Raw genomic sequence first — 14,508 nt, 5'->3', positions numbered from 1 at the left:
AGGCATTCTACTCCCCCCTAAAAGTATAGAGGTGTGTAAAGGTAAAAAATTCCTGGTATGGCTACAGGATTTTACTTTTGTAACATGAAATGATCAAAGTCTAGCATTCTTACATTCCTAATATTGTCTCATTCCTACTTTTTATATTCAGCAACTTCCAAAACCGATTTTGCTTGAAAATGCTTTACTTCTAATCTAACCTATTGCTTATATAAATATCAAGATCATTTGGAAAATTCCACAGGATAAATCACATAATACATTGATTGCTATTGCTGAACACAATCCTTTTCATCAATAGCAATTACGTTGCAAATCCCTTAAAAAATGGAAGAAATTCTTCACCCATAGAGTTTTCTATTTTTTTTCCCTATGTTTTTTTTTTTTCAGACTTACCCAGGCAGTCCTCCAGCTTCCATTACATTAGCTAATGTTACATCATTTGACCAGACATCATATTGCCATTTTCGGAGACCCAGGACCCCACAAAGCACCCTGCCTGTATGCAATCCAACTCTCATGTTGAGATCGACCTCTGTGGCTTCTGCAACAGATCTGTAATGGACAGCATCAGAATTAATATTTAGACGATGACTGCTCTTCATTTTCTCTCCTCCCAAAATTAACACATATATTTATACATGACCGAATAGAAAGGGTCTTATAAAACCTGAAATGCTATATTCAGGTACTGTTCTCTACCTTCACTAGTTTCAAAGCCCTAATTGCAATTAAAAAAATTTATTGGTTATATTTGAATTACTGTTGAACCAAAATATCAGTATTTCTAAATTTCTTGACCATTTATGTGAGAAAAGAAGCACTAATTGAGATTGCCAATGTATAAATAATTATTCCCAATCTACTATGTTTTTATTGGTTCAATTACCCAGTTACTAGAGTACAGGACAAAGAAAATAACAAAAGTAATAAATCATTGTAAGAACAGCAGAATGATTATAAACACTAATATCATTCCAAAGCTCCTGTAAGAGTGACACCTAAACAGCTTGTGACTAGTCTTGCACCTTTAAATCAAATCTAATGTTCAGAGATTTTCACTGCCTAGCTGGTAAAGGATGAATAATTCTGCAAAATTGTTATTAAAATAATATTTTTTGGTGCCACAATAAGAAAAGATTCTTCATTTCTATGAATGAAGGGCATGCTATGACTTGCACTCTGCACAAAGTTGTGAACACTGAAAAGGCACGTGGAAACTAATGCTCTTAAATATTACATGTTATTTAATAACACTGTACACAGATTTTTTTCATCTCTTTCTGCTAGACAAACACCTGTCATTCCACAGTCCACCTGCTGTCCAAAAAGTGATATTATTTCTAAATAAAGGAAACTGACTATCACTGTAAGAATTTATTTTCACTTGACTTTCCTAATTTGAATTTTCCAGTGCATTTTATAGAAGACCTTAAAATGCAACTCTAGCTATCATTTTCTCTTTGCTTTCATTGACCAATTTTTTTTCAAATGTCATCCAGTTACACTGTAATTTGCAGAGATGCCTTTAGAAAGACTTCTCATTTATTTCAGAAGTTGTACTTGTTTAAATACAATTAACAGAAAGGTCAGCATAGATCAAGATGCGGGATGTGCAGCAAAGATAGCTGGCCTCAATTTAAATAAGAAACCCTTCAACTATGCAGGTACGTCCCATGTCAGCCATCACTAATGTAACATGGAGATCTCTTTTGTCTGCACAGGGCATCTTGGCATAAGATATTTTTCAATCATATTCTATGCAACAGCACAGAAAGGCTTATGCACAGCTTTCCGAAAGATTAAATATTTCCTTGTCCTATTCCTATTCACTGCAAGTCAGCTCTCCCTCACTCAGTATCTGTACCCAGTCAAGCCTTGAATATGACTTCAAGGAGACCTAAAAGGATTCTAGTGTTACAAAGCTTTGTTGTGCACATGGTTTGACAGATCTTTGTGGAAATGAAAGACCCTAATACCATAAGCCACCTAATAATAAGCGAGCACCTTTTGTATCTTCACCTGAGCATGTGTATTGTGTCATTAACAGATTGACCTTACACCAAGCCCACACCTTGCAAGACAAAGCCCTTCAGGATTATACCTTGCCTGCCTATGTTCTCCTGCATAATTAAGAACCTATGTAATAATCTTAATTAATGAGCCTGCAAAAGTTCGGGTTTCTCTGTTCAAAAATGAGTGTGGGTTTTTTTGTTGGTTCCCTCCCTCCTCCTCCATTTAAAAAAGCATATAAAACCTCAGACTAAATGAATGTGGAAAGACATTGAAATCCAGACACTGATAAATTCACTCAATGCTTTGACATTGCTTTGTCTGACTGGGGTAAATTTAGTGCCCTTTTAGAAATGTTAAGAGAATAACAAAAAGTAAATGAAAAAAGATGAGCAGAGAAATACAACATGGCTGACCACACTCCTTGTTAAATAAACTGAACTGTATAATGAACTATAAAGTAGAATCTGAAAACACTTTATGTTTTGAGCAAAAACTTTCCATAAATAGTCACTTAGTCAAAAATCTAAACCAAAAATACATTTCTACATCTTCCCCAGAAGGTACAATGTGTTTCAGAGATGCTTTCATCATTATTAAATTTGAGTAGGAAAAAAAAAAGCTCATGAGAAATTCATTACATATTTTGAGTTTATCTTGTAGACCTTTGTGCTCTTTATGCAGATAATTTCCATAAATAAACCCCACTGAACTATCAAAAATGAGGAATATTAGGTAATATATAAAGAAGAGGCTTCAAATTTAAATTCAGAGCAGTACAATGATCGTGTTCCTAAACAACATCAACACTTCTACAATAAAATATCACAAAAAATGTCCGGTAAGGTATTTTAAATTATAAATACATTTCTGATAAAATATCAGCACTTCACAAACAAGCCAGGAACAGGAAAAAGGAGTTTCTTAAATTAATTATTCATTATAACTTATTCTCTCATAGGTTCCTATTCTTAAGTTTTCCAAATGTTAACACAAAGTAGGCCCAGAAACAAATGGAAATCAAAAAACCACTTTCTTTTTAAACCAGTTGTGTTCAGAGTGTAAGGAACTGGCTAATAAGAAAAACATCTGTAATGTTTTTCTTATACCCTGACAGCTCAAGTATCCTACAAAGCGTTGAAATTTTAGTTCCCTCCTTAACTACATGCATTTTATGTGCTGCTACAAGCCACAAAAATAACTTAGATAACCTGCAGAACAGCTCCAGACCTGTGCTCCTGAGCATTTGAGGAGGGAAACAAAAAAACTCTGCATGCCATTTCTTATAATTACTTAGGTCTTTTCCTTAGGTCTAAAAATATCAGCATAAATGAATGTTTCCTCCTTAAAGGCATAGATATGATTTTTGGTTCAATTACACAGACTTCCCTAGAGTATTGCTCAGCTGCAGCAGAGCACTAGGACAGAGAGACAGGGCTGTTGAAGGGCTGCTGGCTTGCTCTGGCAGAGGTGCAAGCTGATGAAGCTTTTACAACTGGTAGACAGCTTCTTAAAAATGCCAGCTGCTGGTTCTCTAAAAACATGGCACCAATTCATTCCTGCCAGTTCAAACGTTTCCAGGCCCTGGACTTTTGGGTGACCAGGGGAAAAGTTTCTAGAGTGTTGACATTAGGGAAGTTAATGCTTCTGTCTATTTCCTCAGACAAAAATCACACAGGAAGACTTGATATTTCCATTGTACTTATGCAAATGAGCTGCTGTAGTTCCTCTCCCTTTGCTGGCGCTTTTAGTCAGCCAATGACCAAACCCATTAAAAGGAGACAGTTTGAGCATCAACCTCTCCATTGCAAAAACCTCCTCAGGTGCAAATAAGCCCAGCTTCCATCTGTGAGGTTTCACATGATGAGTGGTGGAGTCATTCACAATTAGGTGGAGTGATCCATTCAGGATAAAATCACCTATGTGTCACAGAAAATAGCTGATAAACCCCACTGGGTTGCCCAGTTCTCAAGAAGTAAAAGTGCATGGGCCTCAGTTTCCTTCAGACCTCTTCAAAGACCACATACAGCAAAAACATTCAATCAAAAGGTCAGGTGAGACAAATTCTAAAGTAACCCTTCCCCTCCTCACCACAGTGTAGGGTGGACTAAAGCAGCAGCAGTTGCTGTGATCCACAGATGTGCTCCTACTGTACCATGCTCCCTGCTGCTACACACAGTCAGTGATGCTGCTAGTGATGCCATTCCCACTGAGACAGTACTAAAATGGCATCCTAGCAACGTGTTAACAGAAGAAGACTCATGAAATGTACTGTCTGTGTGACAACAGGAATTATTATGGATTCCATTAAAGTTTTGAAAAGTTTATGAATGTTAACCTGAGTATTTTGACCCACTCCAAAATTTATATACTGCTTACTCAGAATCTCTCTTTATTTTCAATTGGAAACATTACAGATTATTTCTTGCTCTGCAATATTGTTGAATGCAGGTAAATAAGTGTGTCATTTCACTACCACATTTCATCTCCTAAGAGGACTTGCTGTAGTGAGCCAAAGAATTGTTTAATATGATTTGTATCCAATGATGAAGTGCTGTCTAAGGAAAGACAAAACTAGTAAGAAAGTATAAAATTCCTCCCATAACACTTGCTTAAAACAGAACTCCAGACAGCTTTTGGAGGAGAGAGGGAGGGAAGAGCTTTGTTAACTGGGCATAACTTTTCTACATGGCAGTTAGCTAACAAATATATCTGTTTAGAAGGTAAAACACTGTAGTACATGAGAATGAAATTTCAAATGCAGAAATCCATTTAAGTAAGGTGAAGAGAGTGCTTGGCCTAACACAATGTTCATAACCAAGGTGAAGAGATAGGCCACATTAGAAAAATACATGATGTATTAGAGGCATTAATGAATATGATAATTTAAATTATATAACTAGCAAAAGCGTGACAGTCAAAACTCATATGATAGGAGCAACAATGGTGGTATTGAACACTTCATTCATTGCTGTGGCACTTTAAGTGACTCTAAAGTAGAACAAACACCTGGCTGTACTGAGGCACTGACAGAATGGCCGTAGAAGTTCTTTTGGAATAAAATCAGAATATAACACTATCTGTGTTATATTTTTAAGTTTTTAAGAATAAAAAGCTCCTCCTATAATTATTTTGGTTCTGTTCCCTTGAAGAAAACCCTTTGAGGAAGGTGGATGAAATTGTGAAAATTATAATTATTTTATGATACTTTGAAAATTATGTTCTCAGATGATACATTCAGCACCATATTGAAGGATACTAAAATAACAGTTATGCAGAACATGAAGAGAATAGAATGTATCAGTTTACATGAACACATTCAACTCAGTCGAATCATAGAACCAACAATCAGCCATGGAAGTTTCTATTCCTTGATTTTCCAGAAAAAAACCCCGGCTCTTGTTAGTACATATCTCTGGGATGGACACTTTTGACAGATCCATCCCATGAATCACAGTTCAACTGATTTTATTTATTTATTTATTCATCCCAGGTAACATGACAAACTTATCACTAGGAAAGACAAATTCCAAACGTAAATTTACAGTGCCAAGAGCTGAATTTTACAGTAAAGTGAATAGACTTAAAAAAGACTACCAGCTGGCATCCACCTCTGCATGAAAGAGGGAAGTTTAAAAAATGTGACTTTCTATCTCATGGAACTGATAAGCAAAGCTCAATAATCATACCAATACAATATAAAATGCTGCATTCCAACTTCACTATCAGAAGGTCCCGATTTCCCCTTTTCATTTACTAAACACACTTTAAAAGAAATTAGTCTGGGAAATCTATCTTCTAACTTTGGTTTCTGTGAAGGACAGAGACTAATTGTGCTTATGTACAAAGAATGCAGAATATATCCCTAGGTATCAAACAGCCTTGAGTAGATCTGGCATTATCTTGAAACCTTGCCTCTTGCCGATCTTGCTCTCTCACCACGCTCTGACCACTAACTACACAAAAGACCTACAATTTATGAATTCTTAAAAAAATTAAATCCTGAAATGGCCAGTTATTTTCTACTATAACCTGTGACTAAACATGCCTAGATAACATACTACAGCTCATCCACATAAAACTGCGAAGTTGCTGATGCTGCAAGGGGCTCTGGAAATCATCTAGACCAATGCACTTGCTCAGAGAACAGCCAGCTACCGAAGTTTGTCCAGAATGGTGCCCAGCTGGGTTTAAATCTCTCCAAGGGCACAAATGCCACAACTTTTCAGTGGAACCTCTCCAGTATCTGACTACCTGCACAGTAAAAAAAAAGTTTTTCTTCTAATGAAATTGAATTTCTTACATTTCAGTTTATGCCCATTTCCTCTTGTGCTGGCACTGGATGTCACTGAGAAAAGTTTGGCTTTGTCCTCTTTACTCCCCCACTCTAGGTATTTATCTGCATTGATAAAAATCCCTCTAAGCCTTCTCTTCTGCAGGCTGAACAGCCCCAGTTTATTCTTTTCTAATTCAACTCCTTTTCCAAGTTTACATTATCATGTCAGTAGCCAGTAAAATATACCCTAAAAAGGGAATATGTTCATTTCTAATACTAAAACGGAAATATTCTAAAGAGGAAAGTTCCAACAGTTATACTAATACCTTTGTATACATGAAATATACAGCACAACTAACTAATTAAAGCTCAATGGTAGGTTTAAAAGAGGGTGACAGCATCATCTATTGCTTTCCAGGGATTTAAAGAAACCCAGAAAAACCAAAAGGCTTTTGAAAAATGTGCACAAGACCTGTACATCTAATTATTTTTTCAAAGGTCAGGACTTCCTTAAAAATGGAGAATGCATATACTGCTGAAAAAATACACATATTCTTTTAGGGTTTTATATTATCATAGACTATCATAAATTATAGAGTAAGAGATTAAAAAGTGTTTTATCAATTTCACAATGCTTACAAATGTGATGAACTTGCATTGAATAAGGGAGAAAATGAATTAATTTACCAAACTTTTCACACTCTGAGAGATTTTGTAGTATGTTTAGCAAATAAAAAGGAGAAGTGGGCAATACAGTAGTGAAGAAATGTTCCATCTTTATCCTTTCCCTCCTACGTAATAAAATAGATCTCCAGCTGCAGCAAAAAGCTCATTCACACTTCTCTCACATCCATATTTTTGCCTTGGCAAAATGATGATCAATGTAGACCTCTCAAACATAAACAAAAATCTGAGCAGCAAAGTAAATTTCATGTTACATTTCTGAAAAGCAGAATAAATGAAAGGTTTAAACATTACATTAAAATGGAATAATCAACAGGCTATGATTCTGAGACTTCAAACACATATACAACAGGCATACATCAGGACTGGTTTTGACTTTACATACTGGTGTGCAAAATGCGCAATGTTATTTGTTTAACACAAGTGTGTTGCTTTATCAAAAGCAACACATTTGACTCATTTTGTTGTGGCAATAGGCAATAGGGTATATTTTCTTATTTCCAATTATCTTTCTGCCACCTATTCAGTACATGTATGTGCCTCTATATACTCAATTTGCACACTTACTTCTTACAGTGATTAAATGGAGTGGAAAATCAATGTCTAGAGTGGCTGTTTCTGAAATCAGGGTCCTGTGGCGTACATGCAAGAGTGTGCCTTGCTAGGTGAGTAGTGCTAGCAGGCATTGACATTCTTCTAAGAGCACACTTACTGAACACCACACAGGAGCTGTTACAGCACTCCTGTCTGGGTTCACCACGCATGGTACTTACGTGATGGTGTCAATCATATCCAGTCCCATTTCAACACAACAATGGGCATGATCTGTTTTGGGCTGGGTCAATCCTGATACACAGTAGTAACAGTCCCCTAGGATTTTTATTCTTCTGCAATGATTTTCCTTTCAAAAAAAAACCAGAAGGGGAAAAGTTTTACCATTTATATAAATATTTCAATACTAACAGGGTAAAAATCTTCTCCAATACCATGCAATTATTCAGAGAATCTTTTTGTGATCAAATGAGGTAATTTACAGTTCATGAAATCTGTGTTCCCAGTACACAACAGCTGACACACATTTGTTTATTTATTTATAAATAGATACATATAAACTGGACATCAGCCCTGCATTGTTCAACACACATGGGTTAACACTGCTTAAAGATATAGTTCTGAACAAATATTATTGCCTTGCCCTCATGCTAGGTTAATATGAATTCAAGATTTGCAATGAGACTTCATTTCTATATGAAACCAAACCAAAGGACTGAGGCCAAACTACGGCTGGATATTGGGAAATGCTTGCATTCTGAGAAGCTTTTGTTTCAAACTCAGTTCAAATTCACCAGGAAAGATTATTTATTTATCTGTAAAGGTACACACATGTTTGCATTACCTATTCATAAACCACAGTTTGCAATACAGCATAATCAGTATGACAGACTTGCAGATGAGAAGCTAGTCAGTTTGCATTACAATCAAATTTATCTCCTATTTGTATGAAGTTTAATTTCTACGGCCAAAGAACTCTGGTAAAAACTCTCTCATAAAAAAAAAAAAATAAAATTATGGCATGTGATAATTGCTACATCCATCTGAGCAGAAAGTTAATTTCTAAACAGAGAGCGTATAAAAAATGCCTTTAAAAGAGCAGTACCTTTAACTAATAAACTATGAGGAGACATGAAGAGATGATGGTATCTTTTGTAACTAGACTCTGGCAACTTCTACCCATTTAGAGTTTGGCACAGAAAAGTAAGGAATCTGATTAAATGAATCCACCTTACAAAGCTGGGATTATTCCAGTAAGCACCATGAAAAATTAACTGTTGTGAATATGATGGGAGTGGATCCACAAAAGTCTGACTCTTTTCCCAGCAGTGTGCAATATAGACTTTGGCAACACAGGAAGGGAAAAAAAAGGAGAGGGCGGTGATGATGGAATTTAAAATTTCTGGAAAAAAACCCCCTAATCATAGAATCATACTCATTCAGCTCCTCATGCAGACATATATTTTCATCCAGTCTCCTGCCTACAAGAATTAAAGCCTTCCTGAGTTGATCACATCATTACCCACAATCCAGCTCAGCAGCAATGATTATGCCTACAGTGATCCTTTTCCCTCTGACATGTCACTGTGTGCACCACCATCTGGGGCTTGTTGCTGCACACACTTCCTGCTGCAGGCATGCCCATGCCTCTCTACTTTGTAAATAGTACTCAGTATTGAAAAAGTAGTATAAATAAGAACTACCTCTGTTCACACATGGAAGAAGGCACAGTTTGGGAAAGTTGGCTTGTCAACTTCTTTTTATAAATTAAACTGCAAATTCAGACCTCAAATCAAAGAGAAGACCTGGTTTTTTTGGTATGCTTAAGTAGAAGAAAAGGCTTTTCCATTTGTGACTACTTGACATTTGCTCTTCTGTACATCAGGATTTTAAATATTCCACTAATTATCATTAGTAATATATATTTTAATGAATACAAGCATAATTCTTTTAGATGGATTATCACCAGGGCCCTAACAGTATTTCTGCAGCCTATAGCCAAAAATGCCTCACCAATTTTGCTCAGACCTTTTTGAAATCCTTTGCTAAATGCTGTTATATAAGTAAAAAATTATTGATGCGCACAAAATAATATGCATATCTCAAAATCTTCTTTGATACAGAACAGTCCTTTTAATTCAAGGTATTTGGACACTAATCACTATATCTTTTAATGGAAAACACAGAGTTTTTTACTAGATACCACTAGATTATACTCTCAAAAATGGCTTCCCCCATCCCCCCTCAATTTTGGGCAGATCTTGAAGCACTAGAGTATACTCAGTATTTAAAGCTGAAGCTTGCTTTCCAAAACAAATTCAGGTTTGGCCCATACTTCAAAATCTTCTATAAGGTCCTTTTCATATTCCAGTTTGGTATGCATGATTTGTGGCCAGACAATGGTTATTTGACCCTTAGGAAAGCTATTCAGAAAAGCCATTTCAGTAATCTGGGGTGAACAACACATAAATGTTAATCCATCTCTCCTATTAGCGTCTACCTCACAAAGGGCTCATTTCTAATGACTTGATAACAACCTGGTAGACAGTTAAAGAAATAAAATTTAAAAAAAAAACAAAACAAAACAGAGTTTACTCCATTGCCACTTTTCTAAGTCAATTTCTTATTTGTGCAGGAGAAAAATAAAGGAAGAAGAAAATAAGTGCAACAGTATTTTCTGGAGATATATTTATCTTGATGGAAGACATATGGCTAAATCACCTTCTGGTTTTGAAATCACTAGCCTGTTTTTTCCTTATCAGATATTATCCTCACTGTCCTGCTTTATCAATTAATATACAGTAATCTCTAGAAAAATTGTTGTTTTCTTTTTCTTGACATGTGAGGTAAACTTCCAGGAGAGACCCACAGTGCAGCTTCGAAAAAGCCATCTTTTTAAGGACTGATATGCAAATCAATAAAAAAACCCCAAAAAAACTCCTCTGTCTTTGTTATATTTTCTCAGCAACTTCCAAAAAATCCTTCTCTTGTCAATATTTTTTACATTTGTGACGCTGATGAATTCATGTGTGATAGTTACAAATTCCAGTCACAACTGACACAAGCAATGTCATTTTAGAAACAACAGATACTTTGGTTTTATGGACATGATAAAAAGCACTAGAGATTGCCAGCACTGCATTAGGCAGGCAGCTTGCCCACCTGTGGTGCCTTACTAAGACATTTCCAAGTGGATCGGCAGAAATCCCTCGGGCACAACTGTCAGTCACAGGTCAGGCAGTGTGTAGTGGAAGCCCAAAGCAGAAAGCACAGGACTATGAAGTTACTAAGAGCTTTTTTCACACTTTCAGGAAAGCACTTCATAAAGCAGTTTATTCTATCTATCTGTCATGTAAAACCGGGGAGGGGTGAGGGGGCCTTGCAACTTTGTTGCAAACAACTGTGAGGTTTTGTTGTTGTTGTGGTTCTTTATTTAATACATTTTGCCTAAAGAGTGAAGTCTGTCAACTCAGACTGAAAAACTGAAAATTCAGAACATTAACTTCACATTCTTGTGCCATACAAGACAAATCTTTGATATACCCAGGATAAGGTTATTTTTTAATAAAAAGGGAAAAGATTTTACAGTTTGTAAAAAAAAAGCTTATACATAATACTTATATATGTTGTCTCAAAGAAACAATAAAGAAGGTGTCAGACTCCTCCCAGAAAAACCCGTAAGAATGACAGTCAGATGTTCTCTAGGACAAAGAGATTGTACTGAATAAGTGCAAAGTCTTTTAAAGAAGGATCTTTCTCACATGTCAGATTGCAACAATCCTTATTATCACTGCTGGAACTTTGTTTTTATTAATAGGCTATCCAAGTAAGTACTTATTATGTGAAGAGATTCAAAATCAGGATCAATTTTTGTTGCTTGTAACTCTGTCTGGTAGGAGAAGAATTTCTTTAAAACTCTTACTTATTTTGAAGATGGGAGTCGCTAATGCTGGAATGAGTCCCTGGTCTTCCTTCTGTCATTGCAACAATATATGTATTTGTACATAGTCATGTGTCATCATGGCATAAGCCAAAGAGGAAGGTCAGATAGACTACAATTTTAAAACACAAGATTTTAAAAGCATAAACATTGAACTCTGTCTTGTAACTCCATTGACTGCAGTGGAATTGTGCCAAGGCTGAGTCTGACCCCATGTAACTTAATTGCAGTATATTTTATGCTTATTATATTCATCCATTTCTTTGTCTAAAAGTCTGACAGCAACCTGATCTGCAGGTATGCTTTTCACTTTTATTGTCCTAACATCCTGTGAGCAGGTGTGACTTTAATGATCCATAAATCAGAAAGACTTTTTTTTTGCTATTCTTAGTAAATCTGCACCATCTAAGGTTTAAAAAGTTTCTTTGCCATATCCAGCCAATGTGGGTTTGGTTATACTTTGCAAAGTAAGAGAAAGGATTAATAATGCCTACAAAGAAATGCATAAGTGGTGTTTCCCATTTCCCCCAACTCAGACCCTACCAGACTTGCAATCCCTCATAATGCTATGGACTTTAGAAATAGTAATATTTTGTTTTGCTCAGCCTGCATAAATGCGAACAGAAGTTTGATCACTACCTACAATGCTTAGTGATTGCAAAGTTAGAGTCTTAAAGAAAAAAAAAAAAAAGAAAATACAAAACCAAAGCCCATACATGTTCAGGTTCACTATTTAAATGCTGGGGGAAAAGGGAGGAGATTTATTAGGCCTGGACTTACAGATGGCTTTATGGTTTTAGCGAAGGCTTTGACATCCTCACTATTATGTCAGACTTCAGCTGTGGTGAGATCTCTGGATATTGATTAGGCATAACTGCAAATTAGTACAGGAGCAGCCCTACATGCAGCAGAAAAGTGGAATGAGATGTATGCACTGGCAGCACAGGAAACAGTTTTGGAGCTCAAAACCCCAGCATGCCTCTGTGGGGGGAAAAACATTGTCCTACTCCCTGAAAAAATTTTTGCTAGCTCAATATTTTCTTCACATATTGAAGAGAAGTCGCAGATAGAGGGAAACCACTAAATACAAATTTCTGATGGCTCAGTTTTCACTGAAGTAGAATAAACTCTGGGGCAAAATGGTGAACTATGAGGGCTGAAGAAGGAACACAGATGACTCTTTTAGCTCTGCTGTCAAGAACTTCATAATTAGGGCCAGGTAATGCCACAGAGGGGCATGGTCGCCTTCCCTTACAGAGGTTCAATGAGACAAAAGGAATATCAGAGACTCTCAGGAAAGGAGCCTTCATGGAAGCCTTCGTGGGGTTTTTTCCTTTCATATTTGTCTTCTCTATTTCCTTCTTCTAGGATTATCAGTCACTTTCATTTAGAAAGCCCCGTTCCAACAGCATCCTTTGTTGGAGGAATCCTCTGAATTGTCTTTATCAGGTAGGCACAGGGGATCAAATTTTCAGTCCATATTAATCAACACGCGTTATGTGTTTCAGGGGAACTACACACATTTACACCAGCTGTCCCTCTTATCCTCAGGGACCCAAGACACAACTCAGTAATCCAGGCTAACCACCTGACAGTTACAGACCTTTCTTAGTTACTGCTGCATAAAATGACTACTGGGGGAAAATACTCAAAGCATATCTAAAGCTCCCTGAAGACAAAAAAGAATGATGAAAAATGCAATCCTCATTTATCTCTCTTCACAAACCTAGAACTTCATTCTGCTTCCTAAGTGGTCTTGAGAGAGGACAAAATAGGATTTACCACTGTTACTACTGCATCTTATTTCCAATGTTATAGCATGTGCAGCATATTTAGTATTTTTAGCACTTTCTGCCAAAATGCTATTAATCTCAGTAGAAAATTGGATTAGAAAGCTTTGAATCACTCTAGAAATTATCATTTACTACATATGTGTGTGCACATGCAAAAGACTTGCAGAAATTATATCTTCTGCTACATCCTCTGAAGATGAAATTATGTCTCTATTCAATTCCATTACAGTTGTTTATTAGGTTGGAACAAAATCATAAAAGCCTATATGTTAGCTATCATATACGCATCCGTCCATACATATGTGAAGATGTGCACGTATGACATGCAGACACACAGTTCTGCAAATTTACCTACACCATCTTGCATATATACACAGCACATGGGAAAAGGCAAATTTTAATATTCATTCTCTGCAGTACTAACCAAAGTGGCTCAGCCAGGTAGCTGTAGGCCAGACACTAGTTTTGAACTCCCCCTCTCCAGAAGATTTGAATGGAGACTGGTAGAAAATATCTGGGTGTTGATAACTATTTCTGGCATCACTACTCCACTCCTTCCTTTAAGCAGAGATATAGTGACTGACTTACTGCTCCAAGTGCCTTTGGGAGAACATAGCATAGTGTTTGGCTGTTTTGGAAATTGTGAAGGACAATTCACCCTTTTCCAAGGTCTTAAAAGAAATTGTGTTAGTTGGAAGGCTATATAATGTAACTAAGCAATGCTGTACCAATTTATTGAGTTCAGCACATGATGACAGGAAGAGGTTCTTTGTAAGTAATCACTTTTTGTCGTTTACACTTTTTTAATGTATTTCATTCTCTTCTAAAGTTAAGTGAAACATAAAAAAAAATTATATTTCTTCTCCCTCAGCTGTAACAGTTTTGTGCATCAAAGAGCTTTAGAGAAAAACAAAACTAAAAGCATTCCATGGAAATTACAACTGAGTGAATGTCTCCTAGACTGTAGCAGTATTCTCAAAAGACACAGCTAGGTGCAGAAAAAGAGGAAAACATGGGTTTAGATTGGCATGAAAAACTCTTTAGAACTCTTCCTCTATACCCCTTTGAAACTTTTAGTTTAAAACTTTTAAACTTTAGTTTAAAACCTTTTTCCTCCTTTGTCCTACAGACCCTGATAAAGTCCTTGCTGACTTTTTTTATAAGCCCCCTTTTATATATTGAAAGGCTACATTAAGATCTCCCTGGAGCCTTCTTCTCCAGGGAATGCTCCCAGTCTTTCTTCACAGAAG

The 14,508-nt window shown here is 36.4% G+C and overlaps 1 protein-coding gene across 1 annotated transcript in view; it reads right to left on the bottom strand.

The window, feature by feature from the left end:
- Positions 1 to 14,508, bottom strand: part of ADCY1 (adenylate cyclase 1) — a 150,678-nt gene that overhangs the window by 48,152 nt on the left and 88,018 nt on the right. Inside the window, exons 5-6 of the mRNA XM_041399528.1 lie at positions 7,747 to 7,874; positions 397 to 555 (exon numbers count right to left, since the gene is read on the bottom strand). Coding sequence (XP_041255462.1) covers positions 397 to 555; positions 7,747 to 7,874 — 287 coding nt within the window. The remainder of the gene's footprint in view (positions 1 to 396; positions 556 to 7,746; positions 7,875 to 14,508) is intronic.

Source organism: Onychostruthus taczanowskii, unplaced genomic scaffold (genome assembly GCF_017590055.1).
Source record: "Onychostruthus taczanowskii isolate IOZ18803 unplaced genomic scaffold, ASM1759005v1 scaffold163, whole genome shotgun sequence".
Classification (NCBI taxonomy): domain Eukaryota; kingdom Metazoa; phylum Chordata; class Aves; order Passeriformes; family Passeridae; genus Onychostruthus; species Onychostruthus taczanowskii.
Note: the sequence above shows the minus strand (reverse complement) of the source record. Positions and strands in the feature narration are given on the sequence as shown.